Consider the following 22513-nt stretch of genomic DNA (forward strand, 5'->3'; position numbering starts at 1 on the left):
AATTTTATATGAACATTAAGATCTTAACGTCTTACTTTTTAAGCTTAATGTAACTAAGTAGGTGAAATCTTATTCCGTGTTCTGGTCCTGAGGAAGAAAACAGGTCTTTATAATGGAAAAGCAAATTCTACTTTTAGATAGGTCAGAAGAGCAGCAATTCATTTTGTGCTACACGGCATTTATCAGTATCTTTTGGAGCATTTCAGAAATGTTTCCCTTCTGTTGTTTTTAATTTTCTTCATAGCAAACTTTATCTCTGTACTATTCAACAGTCAGAAGATAGGACTTTTAAAAAACGATGCCGCCCTAACCGGTTTGGCTCAGTGGAGAGAGTCGGCCTGCGGACTCAAGGGTCCCAGGTTCGATTCCAGTCAAGGGCATGTACCTTGGTTGCGGGCACATCCCCAGTGGGGAGTGTGCAGGAGGCAGCTGATCGGTGTTTCTTATCTCATCGATGTTTCTAACTCTCTATCCCTCTCCCTTCCTCTCTGTGAAAAATCAATAAAATATATTTTAAAAAAATAAAAAAAATAAAAAACGATGCCACAAATAGAGAGGAATATACAATTTATGTTTCACACAGTCAATTTCACCAGAGGCCTTGGTAACCACACCTAGTCCATTTAAGCTCTTTGTAAGATCCCAATGCCATGCTGTAGAGTTAAATTGGAGTGGGGAGTGGGGAGAGGAGGGTGTAGGATAAATCAGAAAAACTGTTCCGATCCATCAGTTTTGCTTTATGCAAAATGGGCATTTTACCAACCATCAATTCCTATAGGTAGGTGTCTTTAACCACTAAAAATAATGATAAAATAGTGTGTTGCATTCTACTCAACATGGTGACAGCATTAATGTGTCCCAGACTACATTAACGAGGGAAGGCAAACCATGGATTCATTGGGATCTCCTGAAAATTCATCAATTGTGAAATCTCTTCTCACCTGCTCTGGATAGCCATCCATACTCCTTTGCCCTTTAGTTTGAATTAAGCACCGTCCAGGCTGAGGTCCCCGGGTGGCCTGTGAAGAGGGGATCTGAATAGGCAATGGTGACTGGAACTGCTGGATGGTCACTTTGTTTATATTTCCCTCATATGGCTGCTGCTCCCGGCTACGATGCTGAAGGCTTTGGGACCCCATCAAGGTCTGGATATGGCTGCCTGCCTGTGGAGAAGATAATCTGTCAGATGACGATTCGTGGTGTTGAAAGGATGCGATTAAAGTAGAAAACACGTACAGATACCTCTTTGGTAAAGTGGCATCATTTGGGCTTGCAGCCATGGCTGGAAAAGATAATGAAAAGACAGCAAGGGGCCGCCTACTATGGTTTGTGAAAATGTTAATATTGGAGCAAGGTTGCATTAAATACATTCGCAGTCAGCTGGTGGTTTGCCAAAGTTTATTTTAACTTCAATTTTAAGGGAACAAAATTCAGTCCAAGAAAAAGAAGTCACTACTTAAAAATAAAGTCAGGTTTCATATGGCATTTTATTTTGAAATATACCAGGGAGAGAGATGTAATATATGGAACCTTTATGCCACAAGTGCTTAGTGATATTGCTTACATGAGTATAGTCAATATTTATTGATTTTCTGCATTTTTCAAATCAAGAGTATTACTTAAAGAAGACTAAAAAAATTGTGTTTTGACATTCAAAAATAAAATAAAATGGAATCAACAGTATGGTTTTGGGAATCTTTAAGTTACATTAAAAATTAATCATGAGATAAATTACTGTGAGTATTGATAGTCTGTGGAGGCACTGGATCTGGAAGGGTCTTCAGAGTGAACTCTGTAAGGAGATCACCTCATGTTGAGCTTTCAGAGATTCATCCATAAAGTGATCATTTCTTAGTCCTTAAAGGCAGTTATGGAGACCAGAGGGCATGCTCACTCTGGTCTCCCATCTTTGAATGATACAGTGCGAACCCCTGCTCCTTTGTTCACTCCTATTTTCTCACCTTCTTTCTAGCATCAGCTCCTTCAGTCACTCTACCTGATATTTTTTCTACCAAGCAACCAGATCTGTTTGTGAGCTGGTAATCGAGAATATGTCTTTTAATATCAGGTAGGGCTTAACATGGAAGTGTAACATGAGAAAGGAAAGCTTACATAAATACTTTTAAGCATATGTATTAGTATAGTGCTGTGGTTGGCACCTCACTCATCATTATGGAAGGATCTGAGGGTTTACTTCACGAATTCATTTTCTTTCTTGTTGATCTTTTAAGGTTGGGTAATTTGGAACTAAAAAATGAATTTCACCTTAGAATTCATTAGCTAAGAAAGCCTGTGAATTTTCCTGCCTAATCAAGGTTTTGATTACTATGAAAAGGTCAGGTTGGAGGAATAAAAGAATAATTTTAAGCAAGTAGTCAATGAAGAGGTTCATTTTATTTTTTAAGAGACATCAGGAAATGACAGTGATCATGGAAAATCATTTGAAGGAGATGAAAGGCATATCTCTTGATTCCAAACAAGAGGTAATTGAGCGAAGAAAATACTCAAAAATTATTATTTGGCCATATGTAGAGCAAAGGAAATAACCATTTGATTATATTTTTTTAGGTGTTTAACTGGTTGTCTTGGTATCATGTACAGTTTTTTACATCAAAACCCAGCAAAGATATTTAGTATGAGAATCTTGAGGAAAAGATGGAAAAAAAAAGTTTCAGGCTATTCCAGCATAGTGAAAAACAGTTAGCACTCCAGCACTGGCCAACACAATTAACCAGTGACCACAACACTACAACACCAACACAACTGAGATAACCACGTAGAGGGCAAATGTGTATTTCCTGATGAAATCTATTCCCTTTTCAGACATCCTAGAAGACTGAACACCCCTCTGGTCAAGTTTTTCCTTATTGCAAATTGAATTCTCTCCTACCTCTGTGGAATTTCACGTTCTCTTGTATGGGAAGAGAGAAAAGCCATGATAAACACAGTATCACACTGTGAGCTGCTAAGTCACTGGCATGCTGAGTTAGTTAGAGAAAAGTATTTCCTGGAGTTCGAGGAGCTGGGAGTATAGGCTGGCTTAAGCTTATTGGCCTGGCTTCTGAACAGTCCATTGGTTTTACATTTATACCTGCTTCTCACCTCCACTGGCATAATATTCATGGATCTTCAGTCAGTGCTTGAGTCAGTGGACACACAGGAAGTGATCACATAGACAAAGCATTTTTAACACCCAGAAAAACTTAGAGAGATATAGCATATAGCTAGAGTTCCAAAACACGTAATCTGCCTGAGAAAATCAATAATGACCCCTTAAAAATCACTTCATTGATTAGAATATTCTGGTAATGGTCTATCCATGGGTACAAAATTAATTCTATATATTATAGAACTGTAATAGTCTTTAGATTTTTTTTTGGTTTATTTTTTTCCTTCTGATGGGACAGTTTGAGCTCAGAATTTTGTTTCGATTTGGAACTTGAGGGCAAACACCATATCCTATTTGCCATCTTTAATGACTGGCATTTCATAAATAATAGCTGTCATCCAAACACTAGGTGCCAAGAAATGTGCTAAAACTTACATGTATTATCTCCTTTAATCCTTGTAACAGCATTAGAGATAATTATTATTATCCAATTATATTGAGGAGAAAACTGAGGCTTGGAGAGGTTAAGTAACTTTCCCAAGTCATCTGCCAACCAGTAAACTGGCAGGACCAGGATCTGAACACAGGCTGTCTGACTATGACTATCATAGTGAATTATTGAAAAGGAGCCATGTAAAGGAACAGAGGATCAGGTTGTTGAGGATGAATATGTTAAAATCTTTAGCAGCTCTTTAATTTGCCAAAGGGCCATTCCTACTTACTGATTTAGGTCTATCACTTATTTTAGATCCTATGTATGGGACTTAGAGCTGTATAGTTAAGCAAATAGGCTGATGCTCTGTGCACTTAGCAATCTTTCTATGATTATGAAGTGACGGAGCTCGTGTTCTTATATGGCTTGGAAAAATACAACGTGGGCTTGGAGGAAACATCTGTAACGATTCTGTTCGCATCAGCAGCAGTTTTTTTCAGTCTGTGTTTAGACTATACACTGCAGAGGATGGGAATGACAGCTATAGAAAGCAAAGAATTAACACTAAGTTTTGTGTGAAGGTAAACAGACATACAGGACACAAGATATCTAAAAGAACAATTACGGTGTGGAGAGACGGTGATGAGGAAGTTTTTCTGACTGACACGAAGGCTTAAGAAAGGTAATAAGGTGCTCACGGTGAAGTACAAAGGACTGATGAAAATGCAGAAAATGTCAGAGCTGGCATTTATTCAGGCAGAGGGGTTAGCCATGAGAACACTGACTCATACTGAAGGGGAGTTTGAACAAAAAGGTTTCTGTAAAGCCTGTGCTACACATTTTGAATGATAAAAAGAAATAGAGAAGATTTGACATTTGTTTTGAATTTTCAAGGGGAAGTTGGACAAAATAACATGTATTTGAGGAGAATAGTGATGGAACGTGGTGTTTTCAAGTTGACCTGAACAAAATACTGTCAAAGTGTATGTTTACAAGGAAAAACTTCAATATCCATTGGACCCAAGGAAACATTACTGTCAACACCACAGAAAAGACATGTTGATTTTGCTACCTTTAAAGTGTTTGGGAGGTTCTGTATGATATAAAAGAAATGACTTTCTCATGACAACAATACTTTGGTTCACAGTGTTCTCTTAGAAAACGGTGTTAGACTGAGAAGTGTATTACCCAATTTGGTCATTTGTCTTACCACCTATCTTGACTCTAACCATTTTAGGGTTCCTTCCAAAAGTCAAACATAGCCTCAAAGGATGACAATTTATGCCACTGAGAATATGCAACTGGCCCCAATCAACTTCTAAAATTACATCCAAAAGAGTCCAAAAATGTTTGGGAGCAATTTCAACACACAGAATCATCTATAAAGGATAATTCAGTTGTTGATTTCAAGATATCAGCAGCACTCATTGAAATGAGTTAGCTATAGTAATTTTGTAAAACAACAACAAAAGGCCCTGTCCCTTTCTATCTCCATCATGTATTCTGTAGGTTCTCCTTTTTAACATGCAGGTTAAGTTTTAAAAATTGAGGCAGTAGGACTTCTGCTTCCTGGTAGATTGAGTAGGCATACTTTCTAGTCTCTCCATGAAGAAAAATAAAAAACCCTGGACATTATATATAAACAAATATAAGAAAATTCTGGAAAGGATACAGAAAACAGCAGATCAGCTAGGGACATAGGGACCAAGTAAATGCATAGTAGTGAATTCATTGAGTTTTATTTTTCTGTTGTATATCCCAGACTTGGAGCTGAAGAAGCAGGTAACCTAAAGGTACAGATAAGAAAAGCCTCAGCAAAAGCCTATCCTGTCTAGCCAAAAGACCATAAAAAAGGGGCAGAAAACTTTGATAGTGACAGCCCTACTATATATAAAACCAGTGGGAAAACACTGTAGCCCCACAAAGTCCAAGTGGGGATCCTACACTTCTACCCTCATAAGGATGCAACAAGGCACACCAGCACTCCTGCTGGAGTACTATCAGAGAAGGCCACTGCATTCATCCCCTTTGGCCAGCAGGGAGCCCCTCCCCAACCCCCATGGTGTCACTGGAGAGCACAAGGAGCAAGGACTTACTCTCCCACCCAGCAGTAATGAGGCACCCTTCTACTTTCCCAGTAGGACGGTTAGAGAGGGTCTAGTAATGAGGCTACCTTCCCTGAGGTACCAGTGGAGGCCATCTGGGAACTTAGAACGTTAATTTCCACCTAGCAATAATAATACGTTTTTTTTGTATGCCTCAGGTCAATAATTAAAATCCTTTGTCAAGAGCCTAGAAAAAGAGAAGCCAAATAAACCCCAAGCAAGAAGAAAGAAGGAAATAATAATAATAATAATAATAATAATAATAATAATATCAGAGATCAATGAAATTGAAAATGAGTAACAGAAAAAAAAAAGAAACAAAAAGCTGATTCTTTGGAAAGATCACTTCTAGCAAGATTGAATAAGAAAGAAAAAAGAAAACATAAATTAGCAAAATCAGGAATATTACTACAGATCCTGCAAACATCATAAGGGTAATAAAGTAATACTACAAATAACGCTACGCACAAATTTGACAACTTATACAAAATGGGACACTTTAAAAGTACAAACTACTGTAACTCACCCAATATGAAATAGATAATTTGAAAAGCCCTGCAACCATCAGGGATGGAATATGTAATTTAAAAATCCCCAGGAAAGAAATCTCCAGGTACAGATGGTTGCACAGGAGAATTTTACCAAACATTTAGATAAGAATTAACACCAATTCTACACTCTCTCTTCCATATAATAGAAGAGGAGGGGACACGTCCACTTTATTTCATGAAGCTGGTAGTATTACCTCAATAACAATACCTGATAAGGACAGTAAAAAAAAAAGGAAGAAAGAAAACTATAGAGCACTACCATTTATGAATATAAATACAAAAATCCTTAACAAAATGTTGGCAAATGAAATTTAGCAATATTTGAACTCCATGCCCAAGTGGAGTTTATTCCAGCGATACAAAGCATGTTCAATATTTGAAAATCAACAACTGCAGTGCACATGTTAATGGGCTACAGAAGAAAAATTATGCGATCATATCAATGGAAGCAGAATATATTTGACAAAATTTAGCATCCATTTGTGATAAAAACTCAGAAATATAGAAATGGAGTAGCACTTCCTGTACCTGATAAAGAACATCTACCAAAACCATAAAGCTAACTTAAAACTTATGGGAAAAAAGTGGATCCTTCTCCCCCAAGATCAAGAACAAGGCACAGATGTCCACACTCACCACTCTTATTCAGCAGAATGCTGGAAGTTCTAGTCAGTAGAATAAGACAAGAGAAGGCAATAACAGGCATACAGACGGAGAGGAAGAAATTAAATGTCCTTATTTACAGGTTACCTGATTGTCTACATAGAAAACCCAAAAGAATCACCAAAAAAATTCCTAGAATTAACAAATAAATTCAGCAAAGTTACAGGTGTGTTTATGTATGTTAGCAATGAAATGCAGACACCAAAATTTAAGTGCAATACCATGCACAGTAACTCAAAAAAAGTAAAATATTTAGGTATAAATCAAACAAAGCTTGTAAGATTTATATGCTGAGAACTACACAATCCGGAAGAAAGATAGCAAACACAAATAAATGGAGAGACATATTTATGGGTTGGAAGACAACACAGTAAAGATATCAATTCTTTCCAAATTGATACACAGGTTTAACAAATTTCTATCAAAACCCTAGAAAGATATGTGTGTGTGTGTGTGTGTGTGTGTGTGTGTGTATAATCTTTATATATACACTGAGTGGCTAGATTATTATGACCACCTGCACCTGATGTTTGTAGGCAAATTAGCTATAATTTCGCACTGAAGTTGCTAGTGGGACAGATCATTATAAATGTCTGAATAGCACAACATACCTAAGTATCATTGCTGATCAAGTTCATCCTACATGTTGATGGTGTATTCCAATGGAGATGGCTTCTTTCAACAAGACAATGAGCCATGCCACGGTGCTTGTAATGTGTTGGAGTGGTTTCTAGAACATGAGGGAGACTTTACCTTGCTTAAGTGGCCCCCACAATCACCAGATCTCAATCCAATTGAGCATTTGTGGGACGAAGTTAAAAGAGCCATCAGGCAGCTGGTTCCACAACCATCAAATCTCACAGAACTGGACAGTGCTATTCATCAGGAATGGTGTCAGATTCCTCGCATCACCTTTCAACATCTTGTGGAGTTAATGCCAAGAAGAATCGCTGCAGTATTAAAGGCAAAAGGTGGCCCAACGAAGTACTGATGGCGTGGTCATAATAATCTGGCTACTTAGTGTATATATCTTTATATGTATATTCTATTCTAAACTTTATAAAGAGAACTCATACAACTTAACAAAAGGAAGATAAACAACACAATCAAAAAATGGGCAACGGACCTAAATGGATACTTTTTGAAAGAAGACATAAAGAAGGCCAAGAGACATATGAAAACATGCTCAAAGTCACTAATCATCTGAGAGATGCAAATCAAAATGACAATGAGGTACCATCTCACACCTGTCAAAATGGCTATCATCAACAAATCAATAAAGAACAAGTGCTGGCGAAGATGTGAAGAAAAAGGAACCCTCATGCACTGCTGGTGGGAATGCAGACTGGTGCAGCCACTGTGGAGAACAGTATGGAGTTTCCTCAAAAAACTAAAAATGGAACTCCCATTTGATCCAGTAATCCCACTTCTAGGAATATATCCCAAGACACTAGAATCACTGATCAGAAAGGATATATGCACTCCTATGTTCATAGCAACACAGTTTACCACAGCTAAGATTTGGAAACAGCCTGAGTGCCCATCAGCAGATGAATGGATTAAAAAAACTGGATTAGAAAACTGTGGTACATCTACATGATGGAATACTATGCTGCTGTAAAAAAGAAGGAACTCTTACCATTTGCAACAGCATGGATGGAACTGGAGAGCATTATGCTAAGTGAAATAAGCCAGTCAATGAAGGAAAAATACCACATGATCTCACTCATTTCTGGAGAATAAAGACCATTATAAACTTATGAACAAAAATAGATACAGAGGCAGAGCTGCCTCGAACAGACTGTCAAACTACAGCAGGAAGGCCGGGGAAGATGGGAGGGCAGGAGGGGAGTGGGTAAGAGATCAACCAAAGGACTTGTATGCATGCATATAAGCATAACCAATGGACATAAGACACTGGGGGGTAGGGGAGGCCAGGAGATTGTCAAGGGCGGGGGAAAAAAAAGGAGACATATGTAATACTCTTTGTAATACTTTAAGCAATAAAAAACAAAACAAAACAAAAAACAACCAAAAATAACAACTGTGGTACATCTACACAATGGAATGCTATGCTGCCATAAAAAAGAAGGCATTCTTACCATTTGCAACAGCATGGATGGAACTGGAGAGCATTATGCTAAGTGAAATAAGCCAGTCAGAGAAAGATAAATATCACATGATCTCACTCATTTGTGGAATATAATGAACAACATAAACTGATGAACAAAAACAGATCTAGAGACAGAGAAGCATCGATCAGACCATCAAACCTCAGAGGGAAGACAGAGGTGTGTGGGAGTAAGGGGGAGAGATCAACCAAAGGACTTGTATGCATGCATATAAGCATAACCAATGGACACAGACACCAGGGGGGTGAGGGCATGAGTGAGGGGCATGGGGGATAATGGTATAAGGACACATATGGAATACCTTAATCAATAAAGAAAAGAAAATCTATCTTTCACATTTAAATAAAGATAATCATAATCACCAAAAAAAACCAATGAAGCTAGAATAGCTAACACAATTTTGAAAAAGAAGAATAAAGTAAGAAGAATCAGGCTGATTTCATGATTATTATGTGTGATATTGGCAGAGGGACAGACATATAGATAAATGGAATGAATCAGAGGACCCATAAATAGACCTCCAAGAAAAGATTTTTGGCAAAGGTGCAAAAGCAATTCAATGGATGAAAGAGAGCCTTTTCAACAAATGATACTGGCACAATGGGACATCCATAGACAATATAAATGAACTGTGACCTATGTCTCTACATCTTACATAAAAACTAACTCAAAATAGATTATAGATTTAAATGTAAAATGTTAGGAGGACGAGACAACAAGCTATAAAGTTTGAGAGCATATTAGCAAACCATATATTTGACAAAAGACAGTATCTAGAATATATTAAAAGAAAACCTCTCAAAACTCGATAGTAAGAGATTAAACAATTCATTTAGAATAATGGTTAAAGACACAAAGAGATATTTCACCAAAGTGGATATACAGATGGCAGCAAATAAGCACATGAAAAGATGTTTAACATTGTTAGCTATTAGAGAATTTCAAATTAAAACCCCAATGAGATATTACTACTCATTTATCAGAATGACTAAAAGCAAACATAGTGACAACAAGAAATGCTGAAAATGATGAGAAACTGGATCACTCACAGTCTGCTGCAGGAAATGTAAAATGGTAGAGCCACTTTGGAAAAATATTTGGCAATTCCTTAAAAATAAACAAACAAATAAACAAACAAAAAACTAAACATGCAGCCCTAGTTAGTTTGGCTCAGTCATAGAGCATCGGCCTGCATTTGACTCCGGTCAAGGGCACATGCCCGGGTTGTGGGCTCAATTCCCAGTAGGGGGCATGCAGGAGGCAGCCAATCAATGACTCTTTTTCATCATTGATGCTTCTATCTCTCCCTCTCCCTTCCTCTATGAAATCAATAAAAATATATTAAAAAAACAAAACTAAGATAAAACAACAACAAAAATAACTAAACATATAAGTACCATATGATCCAGCAATTACATTCCTGGGCATTTTTCCCAGAGACTTAGAAAGACTTAAGTTCATGCAAAAATCTGTCCATGAGTGTTTAGAGAAAGTTTCTCCATAATAGCCCCAAACTAGAAATCTAGGCTTCCTTCAATGGGTGAGTGGTTAAAACAATTGTGATACATCCATACCTTGGAATACTAATCAGCAACAAAAAGGAAGAAACTGTGGATATACACAGCAACCTGAAGTATACTGAGTTAAAAAAAAGCCAATCCCAACGGTTACTGTATGATACTATGTACTTTTATTTACATGACATTCTTGAAGTGACAAAATTATAGAGTGAAGTGTTATAGAAATACCGGGAGTTAATTAAAAAGTTTAATAGAGCAGTATAGGTAACACAGTCTTTGGAGTCAGACGAACCTGGGTTTCATACTTTGCTCTGTCATTTTTTAGTTATGCAATCTTATGTAAGTTATCTAAGTGCTTTGCTTATCATGTAAAAACTGTAGATAATAATAAGTGCTTCACAGAATATTATGAGGATTAAAAAATATACCGTAATACATTCAGCATATTGCTGGTACACAGTAAGTACTCAATAATGGCAATGTGAATAAAAAGTTCTTACCTGCTGAGTAAAGGTCTAACTGTCCTTTGGCCACAGCAATAAGTAATCACCAATTAGAACTTGTTTTAAACTTGTAATTAGTTAATGGCAGCTTGCTTTGGAAACTGCACTTGAAAGTTAGGCAATCAGCAACAGTCTCACACAAGAAACCTTAGTTCAAGGTCAATGAACCCCTAAATATTCCAACTTCTGAAAATCCACCAATACCTGAACTCCATGCTCCCTCTAAACTCTGTCTTACTCAGAGAGACTATGCCTTCAAGCTATTTGTTAGCAAAGCAGTAAAGTATAGATTTGTTCCAGATTTGGGGACATAGCCTTTTTTTAATAGAGGAAGATAGAATATAAAACATTTTCAAAAACTATTCTTCCATTGGTAGAGATGATACTACTTACTCTTCACTAATATGGCTAATATTTTAGGTTGCCATGATTCACCTTCATTTCTGCCCCCTTACATACCTCCTTCCCTATCATTGCATATGTTTCAAGACAACTGTCCAAGTGAAGAGTATAGCCTGTTCATGTATAAATAACTCAAATTCATGGCCTTGGTCTCATTAACAACCTGCTGTTAGAAACAAAGCTAAATAAAGATTTTGCTTGTCTCTAATTTACACATTTTTATCCCAAATAATACATATTATTGTAGTTACCATTAATTAAACACTTATATGACAGGTGCTGTGATAAATGTCTAACATCATAATCTTCATTTTCAGAGCCACTCTACAAGGTACACATCATTGACTTCCCAGAGGAGGGAACTGAACAGGGAAGTTTAAGGTGCTCAAGGGCCTGAAACGCAAAGTTAAGGCTCACAGTTTCTCCTGCACTCCTGCTTAAAAGAAGTAAAAAGTGAGATCTGAAGAAATAAGAAATACATTGAGATAATGTCCCCCCTCCCCTCCAGCTTGGTGCATAGTTTAGTTTTTGTGTATCAGTGTAATTGTCACTTTGCAGGGCTTGCTTCCATATTCAGTGCAGTTTTATCACTTTCACAAGTGATTTTGGGGACGGAACTTAGGTTATTTTGTGGAAAATGGAAACTATCAAACAGAAAGGGGCAGTAGGAATTTTTTTTTTTTTTGGCAGTAGGAATCTTACAGATATAATCAGGAGGTTTGATGAGCTAAATTATTGAGGGACTAAATTAACAAAAGGGACTAAATTCAGTATGATAGAAGGATCTATAGGTAGGCTCCTGGTTTTATTCCTTTTGAGATTCATAAAGGTAAATAAAGAACCTGTAAATATTTTAAAGAAAATGGAACAACTCACTTCCAGGAGAGAAACCAAGATGGCGGCATAGGTTAATGCCGGAGATTCCTGCTTCGAACAACCACTTCAAAAAACAACTAAAAGACGGAACGGACATCATCCAGAACCACAGGAAGGCTGGCTGAGTGGAAATTCTACAACTAGGAGGAAAGAGAATATCATACCCAGACTCAGAGGAGGCGCAGTGCTGAAGTGAAATACTCAGGTGCGGAGTGCGCGCGTGGAGCGGGCTGGTGGTGGAGGGCGCGGTTGTTGTTTTCAATTGGGAGGGAGTTTCAGACTCTGAGCTCCAGATCCGGGCGAGTCTCTAGGGACCCAGACTCAAACAGGAGAAGCGGGACCGTCTGGCTTCGGTCGGAACTCGAAGGCAGCTTTCTCTCCGAGGTTTGCAGCGGTTGCTGGGACTCTGTGAGGCAGAGCCACTAGGGACAGAACTGAGAGCAGCCATAACTGCTTGCTCTGGCCCGCTCTGTAGATCCCGGGGGACCCGCCCTGCCCAAGCCCTGTGCAGAGCCATTTGCCAGATAGCCTCAGGCAAAGGCTAGATTAGCACCACCCTAGAGATCCAGCACAGAAGCTCTCCCACTGCAGACACAGCTGACTCTCATAGCCAGTTAGCCCCGAGGTCAAATCACCCCCGGTATTGCCGACATCAATCAAGGCTTAAAGGCAACAAGACTGCGCACAAAGACCACTAGGGGGTGTACCAAGAAAGCATAAAAAATGCGGTGACAAAAAAACAGGACAAAACTGTCAATGGAAGATATTGAGTTCAGAACCACACTTTTAAGGTCTCTTAAGAACTGTCTTGAAGCCGCCGATAAATGTAGTGAGATCCTCAAGAAAACTAATGAGACCCTCAATGTTATGATAAAGAACCAACTAGAAATTAAGCATACACGGACTGAAATAATGAATACTATACAGACTCCCAACAGCAGACCAGAGGAGCACAAGAATCAAGGCAAAGATTTGAAATGTGAAGAAGCAAAAAACACCCAACCAGAAAAGCAAAATGAAAAAAGAATCCCAAAATACGAAGATAGTGTAAGGAGCCTCTGGGACAGCTTCAAGCGCACCAACATCCAAATTATAGGGGTGCCAGAAGATGAGAGAGAGCAAGATATTGAAAACCTATTTGAAGAAATAATGACAGAAAACTTCCCCCACCTGGTGAAAGAAATAGACTTACAGGTCCAGGAAGCGCAGAGAACCCCAAACAAAAGGAATCCAAAGAGGACCACACCAAGACACATCATAAGCAAAAGAGCAAAAGACAAAGAGAGAATCTTAAAAGCAGCAAGAGAAAGAAACTCAGTTACCTACAAGGGAGTACCCATACGACTGTCAGCTGATTTCTCAACAGAAACTTTGCAGGCCAGAAGGGAATGGCAAGAAATATTCAAAGTGATGAATACCAAGAACCTACAACCAAGATTACTTTATCCAGCAAAGCTATCATTCAGAACTGAAGGTCAGATAAAGAGCTTCACAGATAAGGAAAAGCTAAAGGAGTTCATCACCACCAAACCAGTATTATATGAAATGCTGAAAGGTATCCTTTAAGAAGAGGAAGAAGAAGAAGAAGGTAAAGATACAAATTATGAACAACAAACATGCATCTATCAACAAGTGAATCTAAGAATCAAGTGAATAAATAATCTGGTGATCATAATAGAATCAGGGACATAGAAAGGGAATGGACTGACTATTCTTGTGGGGGAAAGGGGTGTGGGAGATGTGGGAAGAGACTGGTCAAAAATCGTGCACCTATGGATGAGGACAGTGGGTGGGGAGTGAGGGCGGAGGGTGGGGCGGGAACTGGGAGGAGGGGAGTTATGGGGGGAAAAAAGAGGAACAAATGTAATAATCTGAACAATAAAGATTTAAAAAAAGAAAAAAGAAAATGAAGGCTTGTAAAACAAGTCCATTTAGGAATATCTAAAATATTTGATTTGTGTAGGTCACAAAGAGCAAGTTGAAGAGGACTTAAAAATTCTCTTTAAGTATATGAATGGTGTCAAAGGTTTCTCTCTCTCTCTCTCTCTCTTTTTAATGGTGAAACAGAAGAAACAATACCAAATTGTGGTAAAAAGTGCTAGCCAAATATATATCAAATGAATTCCTGATATTGAGGGTTATTTATTATTACAACAGATCTATGCTATAATTTTTCTGATTTTTTTGTAGTAGTTTTTTGATTTTTTTTGGTTGGGTGGGGTATGCTATATTAGTGATATAACATAGTGGTTAGACTATGCTATGGTATCAATTTTCGTTCCTCAATTCCTTGCCCCTATCTTTTTGTCCCATAGGGATGTTGTGAAGATAAGAGTGTGTGTATGTTAAGCATCTTTCCCGTGTCGAATACATATTGTAGATATTGTTTTATGACTGTGATGACCACATAATTAAGCTTACTTTTTTTCTTCTCGTTTATTTGTATTTAGTTAGGGCAACTTTGATGCCAAAAAGTCCATTTAGGCACTAGAGGATAGACTTGAACAAATACAGGGGAGAGAGCTCTGAGGTCTGGAAGGGAGGGGTAGAAAGATGTTCTTCCTCCTGCCGTGGGAATTTGGTGATATTGTATTCTGTTGGTACAGTGCAGTATTTGGGAGGGAGGGGGCATTCAAAATATTCACTGATCTTAAATTTTTAGAGTCTAATACTGATGATATATACTCGAGTGCCTCAAGTGACAGGTGAGAAGGTGAGGCAATAGGGCGTTCCCCTTTAGAGCATATACATGCCTTAGGATGGCAGCTGGCTGATATGTGCAGGCAGTTACTTCTGGCTTATGGCATCTATAAGCACATTCTTCTGTGGTTAAATGTCAACTTATAAAGCATAGCCACAGAATTAGAAATTATTAACTAAAAGGAAAAAAAGGGGTATCCATCATAGCAAAAATGATTAAATTAGAGCAAAGTCTATACTTTTCAACCTATAATTTGTTTTGTGATGATGCTGATTTTTGCATTCTTAAAATAAAAGTTGTTAACAATAACAATAAAAGTGTTACAATAATTTCTTCCACCCACAAAATTTCTTAGCACCATAAGTAGTAGAGTAAGTGGTAACAATCAAGTGAAAGAAATGGAATCTTATCATTTTGACAGTCTCTATTTGGCAACAATCCTTGATCATCTGCCAGTTGTCATGTAGTTTAGATCTTCAAATTACATACTCAGTCATGGACGTTTTTATTGCATTGGGCTAGTTTTGCTTTTCTTTTTCTTTTAGTTTCTTCCAAAATGAAGACAGCATAAATGTGATTGAATTATTTCAATTTACTGAAGTAGAATCGTTTTAAGGAACACCTCTGTCAAGAATTGATGGAAGTAGTTTTAACCTGCCATTCTTTCTATTGCTTTAGTCTATGACAAGTTTTTATGCTACCGCTGACTTAATAGCAATTTGATAGACACAGTTTATACTTTCATTAAGGGAATGCTTTCGAGCCAGTCTGGATGAGAACAATCTCCTGATTTTATGACAGTGAGTCCTTCACTACTGGAGATAGCTGTATTGTTGCCCTGGTATTAGAAGATAAGGGGATGTGCTCTGTTAAAGAATTAATGTTGTATTAAGTAGAAAATTCAATTAAAAAGTGACTATAAAACTAAATAATATTTCATTCAGTTGTCACATTAGCTTTATGTTAGAGAAGAATTTTTTCCATTCACATTTTCATAACTTCCTACCTGCATTATTTTTGAGAACAAATTTAGTTACATAATAAAACTGAGTAAGTTTAAAAGCACCTATGACTTAAGTAATACTAAAATAATCAGCTTAAAAATGCATCATCCCATATATTCAGATTAATGAAATAAATATTTGAAAAGGATCATTAAATAGAGGAAATTATTTTATTGATTTCTTCAAATCCTTCTTCCCAATTCAGCTATAACTAAGAACATGTACCTAACTCTGAAGGGTCCCATTTCCATGAAATTTTTGACTTTCTACAGGCCATGTACTCTCCTTTGGCAATTAATTTTTGTTTAACAAGCAAGTCTTTACATATATATATTTAGCCTCCTACCTCTTCTATCAACAATTTGCAATTGTGGGAGGCATTGAATCTAATTGGATGTATTCTTATTTCTTTAGTATATAGCAACAGGTATGGCTGTACTGACTTATTGGAAAAGGTAATATGATAACCAATCAATAATCTGTGTTTTAATTAATCCAGCGGTTCTCAACCTGTAGGTCGCGACCCCTTTGGTGGTCAAACGACCCTTTCACAGGGGTCGCCTAAGATATCTGCATATCAGATATTTACATTATGATTCATAACAGTAACAAAATTACAGTTATGAAGTAGCAACGAAAATAATTTTATGGTTGGGGGTCACAACATGAGGAACTGTTTTAAAGGACCAGAAGGTTGAGAACCACTGAATTAATCTGAATGACAGTTTCAGACACTGGTAACAAAATGGGTGTAACCAGAAATTCTCAAGACTAGATTTGAGCCCTTAGCTTATAATTCCTATAATAATTCTTTGGGTGATTCAACATATTTTAACTTGTACAACCACAAACAATAACTGTAATTTATTCCATAAAGACCATGTTGAGGCTAGTCTAGTAGAGACAGAGTTGTATATTTGTTAGCAAGGGGAAATTAATGGGTGTCTTAATATAATCACTAAATATAAGCACTAGAAATTTCAAAGTTATCAGTGTTTGGTAGATGCTTAACAATGGCATCAATAATTGATTCTCAATACATAGGTCACATAAGGTATAATTTTCACCCACCTACCTCTCCTACTCCCAAACCCTCTTAACCTGCAGGGATATTTGTGATGGTGGGTATGTTTTCACCTCCCAGGCAGCTGGTGGGATTGGAATTATTGCTTAAATCTTCCTTTTTCAACCTAATGGGAAAATTAAGGAGTACTTAACAATTCACATACACAATCAGTTCCAGATTACTTCTGGACATTTCCAAGGAAAGTAGGGTTGTGTTGATGTAGATCTAGAATGTCATTTTCGAAGTCCTGCAGGAGATGGGGGCTCTTTGTTTTTTTGAGCACATTACGATTTTCCCACTGTTCCACCCTTTTAAAACTTATGTCTCCTGAAAAAAGTGGCTTTTGGTCAAAAGAAAAACTCTGCAGATATTTGTGTAAGAAATATCTCTCTGGGGGCAATAGATTATGCTATAAGGTTTTTTTTTTAAAATTTAAAAATCTGTAATTGTATGACTTCATCAATCTGCTCTTTCATGAACTCATTTCTTGGTTTTTGGTTAGAGCTCACTAACTGCAAATACATTTGGCTACTATTTCTTCCTGAAGCTCTGCATCCTCTGGGGAATATGCCAGTACCATGGGTTATCAATGCAGCCTTTCTGTTGCTCAATGCAAAGTGCTGAGTGCCATCCACATGGGGGAGGGTGACAGGAAAAGGATGAGGGAAGCAAGAAGAATCTCAACCTGCCCACTGACACTGAAAGACCTCTTTTCCTAATGTTTAGAAAAATGTTTGAGGTCAAATAATTCCATATACAGGATCCCAATCTGTTTTTGAGTTTCAGTGATGGCCCAGACTACCAGAAGAAAAACTCACTCTAACCGGTGCAAAATTTGCTCCTATCAGAGGTGAAAAATGAGGCGTAGGGAAGAGAGTCAGAAAGAGGGAGCCTGGATTGTGCTTCGCATCACTCACAGTGATAGAGAGGATGGTTCTCACTTGCTAATGGACTGATGAACGCAAGGCCTTCCTCCTGGGGGTTCTTTGGTAATAATGCATATTGCTTTGGGAGGAAAAAATACAAAGCCTCAGGCAAAAGTTAACTACCTGACGTATTTCCTTCTGTACAAAAGGAGAGTTTGTGGCACTGGCAATCACTAAAGTTTCAGAATAATGTTTTAACTCAATTTTACTTTAAATTATAACAGATATTCTTGACTATGATGTTTTTGATGGAAATAAGAAATATTTCCACTACCCTATCTTATCTTTTATATGTACAGTTTACCCAGTTGATTTTTATTTCTGCTTCTTCCACATCTTGACTTGCTCAATTTTAGCCTCAATATTTACTCTACTTTCTGCCATCCTGATGTTCTTCAATATTTAAACCTTCATCTCCCTTATCCATTCTAGGATTTCCTCAATTTTTATGAAAGTGAGCCCCCCTCCTCTTCACTCTTGGCGTAAGGGATTCCAACAGCACAATTGCCCAGTGTGAGTTAAATTACAAAAGCCAAGCATTGTATTTATTTTATTTCAGTTCCACCGATAGTGCTGGTAGTTTGTTTTTAATGGCAAGAAGTTTTTAGAAAACTACTTTTCTATTATTAAAACTTGATTATAATTTAGATAAAATTTTATAGCATTAACAATAAAATGTTTTTATTTAAATCACTAACTGTAAGGAAGACATAAACAGATAGAAGAACATACCGTGTTCATGGATTGGTAAAATCAACATCATTAAAATGTTCTTACTACCCAAAGCAATCTATAGATTCAATGAACTCCCCATTAAAATACCAAAGGCATATTCCACAGACCTAGAACAAACTCTCCAAAAATTCATCTGGAATAAAAAAATACCCTGGATAGCTGCAGCAATCCTGAGAAAGAAAAACAAAGTAGGAGGGATCTCAATGCCAGATATAAAGCTGTATTACAAAGCCACTATTCTCAAAACTTCCTGGTACTGGCACAAGAACAGACAAACCAATGGAATAGAATAGAGAACCCAGAAATCGACCCAAACCACTATGCTCAATTAATATTTGACAAAGGATGCAAGAACATACAGTGGAGTCAAGACAGTCTCTGCAATAAATGGTGTTGGGAAAATTGGATACATGAAAAAAGAAAAAAAAAAAGAAACTAAACCACCAACTTACACCACGCACAAAAATAAACTCAAAATGAATAAAGAACTTAAACATAAGACGGGAAACCATAAAAATACTAGAGGAATCCACAGAAAGCAAAATCTCAGACATATGCTGAAGCAATATCTTCACTGATACAGTCCTAGGACAATGGAAGCTAAAGAGAAAATAAACAAATAGGACTACATCAAAATAAAAAGCTTCTGCACAGCAAAAGAAACGATCAACAAAACAACAAGAAAGCCCACTGCATGGGAGAACATATTTGACAATGTTATCTCAGATAAGTGTTTAATCTTCAACATTTACAGGGACCTCATACAACTTAACAAAAGGAAGATAAACAACACAATCAAAAAATGGGCAACGGACCTAAATGGATAGAGACATATGAAAGTGTGTTCAAAGTCACTAATCATCCGAGAGATGCAAATCAAACTGACAATGAGGTACCATCTCACACCTGTCAGAATGGCTATCATCAACAAACTAACAAATGACAAGTGCTGGCGAGGATATGGAGAAAAAGGAACCCTCCTGCACTGCTGGTGGAAATGCAGACTGGTGCAGCCACTGTGGAGAACAGAATGAAGTTTCCTCAAAAAACTAAAAATGGAACTCCCATTTGACCCAGTAATCCCACTTCTAGGAATATATCCCAAGAAACTAGAAAGACCAATCAGAAAGGATATATGCACCCCTATGTTCATAAGCAGCACAATTCACCATAGCTAAGATTTGGAAACAGCCTAAGTGCTCATCAGTAGATGAGTGGATTAAAAAACTGTGGTACATCTACACAATGTAATACTATGCTGCTGTAAAAAGAAAGGAACTTCTACCATTTGCAACAGCATAGATGGTCCTGGAGAGCATTATGCTAAGCGAAATAAGTCAGTTTGAGAAAGATAAATATCACATGATCTCACTTATTTATGGAATATAATGAATAACATATGCCCTGACTGGTTTGGCTCAGTGAATATAATGAATAACATAAACTGATGAACAAAAACAGATCCAGAGACAGAGAAGCATTGATCAGACCATCAAACCTCAGAGGGAAGGTAGGGGAGGGTTGGGGTAAAGGGGAGAAATCAACCAAAGGACTTGTATGCATGCATATAAGCATAACCAATGGACACAGACACCAGGGGGGTGAGGGCATGAGTGGGGGGGGTGTCATGGGGGAGATAAGGACACATATGTAATATCTTAATCAATAAAGAAAGAAAAAAATCACTAACTCTATAGGTTGATTTTTTAATGTAGTACCTTTAAGCATTTACTTCTCATTTAAAAAATGGCATCAGTTTATTCTTACTCTCTGAGAAATTCTGTGACAAACTGACTTGTTTTCAAGTGAAAATCAATTTCAGAAGGAATTTAATTCAGTTGTTTTAAAAACAGAATTGATGACTTAGTCATAGGATCAATAGCATAACAACTTGATATTTTCAAAAGAGATTTTAGGCCTTATCTTCCTAAATATGTACAAAAAGAAAGTAAAGTGCATTATATTAAGAAATATGATGAATGCCAAAATTAAAATAAAGAATAAATATTCCTTCCTAGAAACTTAAAAATTTATTTATGTATTTTTAAATTTCACTTATTTTTTCCCATTCCCATTTATGTCCCCTATACCCTCTTCCCCCATCACCCACCTGCTCCCCCTGCAATCATTACTATTAAAAAAAAAATTCTTAATATTGTCTGAAAAAGCAAAAATTCTGATTTGGGAGCCTGTGAAACAAAGAATAAAAGAAAATGAAAGTGACTAAAAAAACACCAGAGATGAGGAGCAACTGGCAATCCTGAAGCACTTAATGGTGAGCTGGCATTGCAAATGTGAGGAAATCATGGGCAAATTCCACTACGGGATGAGTTGGTGAGCCAAGACTAAACTAGCTGTACTTTTAATATTTTCTCCTCAACTGTGTCCCTCCTGATGCTGACCCTTGATGCCTAACTTTCTTGTTCTAACTGCCAAGTCATTAGGCACTTAACCTAGAATAAAAGCCACTTGGGGAGAGAAGAGTCAATGCTGATGAACAAAATGAATTGACCAACAGATTAAGACCCAAAGCATGGAGGCATGGAACAGACTGATATACCTTGATGTGGGAATGGGGGGACCAGAAGAGATAAAATAAAGAATTTATCCTATATAATAAAAGCCTAATATGCTAAGTGTCTGGTAGTCCAGTCGTCCATTCAACCAATCAAAGCGTAATATGCTAATGATATGCTAAGGCTGCTCAACCACTCGCTATGATGTGCACTGACCACCAGGGGGCAGATGCTCTGACCTTTAGGTTAGCTTGCTGCTGGGGTCCAGCCAATTGGGACTGAGCAAGATGGGCCGGACTTGCCCTGGAGCCCTCCCATGGTCCCTCCCTGGCTGGCCAACCTCCCCCGTCCCTCCCCAGCCCTGACTGTGCACCGGTGGGGTCCCGTGGCCTAGCCTGTGCCCTCTCGCAATCTGGGACCCCTAGGGGGATGTCGGAGGGCTGGTTTTGGCCTGATCTCACAGGCCAGGCTGAGGGACCTCACTGGTGTACGAATTCGTGCACCGGGCCTCTAGTATACTTATATGCATGGTCCATGAACACAGGCAATAGGATGGTGAATACTTCGGGGGGGTATAGGTGGAGGGAAGAGCGGGGGAGGAGGGAGATGGGAGACATCCGTAATACTATCAACAATAAAAAATATATATTAAAAAAAGAGAGATAACGCAGAAAGAGACCTTTGAAAGTCCAGTCTCTATATATTAAAGAATTTTCAGTGTTAACACCTCTAGGATTTTAAAGTGTCTTAGTTACTCTTTTCAGAAGGGAAATATTTTGTTTCATTCGTTTTAATATGTCACTTTAGCCTTTTGCTGCAATGGTTTTCTGCTCCAACATTTAAACATATCTTGACAACATTATCCTTCAATATTTAATCTCCTCAGAGATATTTAACCTATTTAGGACTCTCAATACTTTTAAAAGAGTTTGTCATTTTAGAATTAGGGAAAAACAGCCTTGTCATTCCTGTGGAGGATTCTAACAAATCATTTACTGTCTAACTTTAAAATGAAAATTGTTTCCAACTGTATTTTATACTATGACCATTCTCTTTTTTGTTACATACAGGAGAATAATCTAAAATATTTAGTCACCTCTGTGAGCTTGGCAAGTAACCTAACCTAAACTCTTTTTTTAAAAAAAATATATTTTTATTGATTTCAGAGAGGATGGGAGAGGGAAGGAGAGACGGAAACATCAATGAGAGAGAATCATTGACTGGCTGCCTCCTGCAAGTCCCCTACTGGGGATCAAGTCTGCAACCTGGGC

At 37.6% G+C, this 22513-nt stretch overlaps 1 protein-coding gene across 1 annotated transcript in view; it reads right to left on the reverse strand.

The window, feature by feature from the left end:
• Window positions 1–22513, reverse strand: part of LRRC7 (leucine rich repeat containing 7) — a 495371-nt gene that overhangs the window by 43423 nt on the left and 429435 nt on the right. Inside the window, exon 24 of the mRNA XM_059689215.1 lies at window positions 942–1163. Coding sequence (XP_059545198.1) covers window positions 942–1163 — 222 coding nt within the window. The remainder of the gene's footprint in view (window positions 1–941; window positions 1164–22513) is intronic.

Source organism: Myotis daubentonii, chromosome 3 (genome assembly GCF_963259705.1).
Source record: "Myotis daubentonii chromosome 3, mMyoDau2.1, whole genome shotgun sequence".
Taxonomy (NCBI): Eukaryota; Metazoa; Chordata; class Mammalia; order Chiroptera; family Vespertilionidae; genus Myotis; species Myotis daubentonii.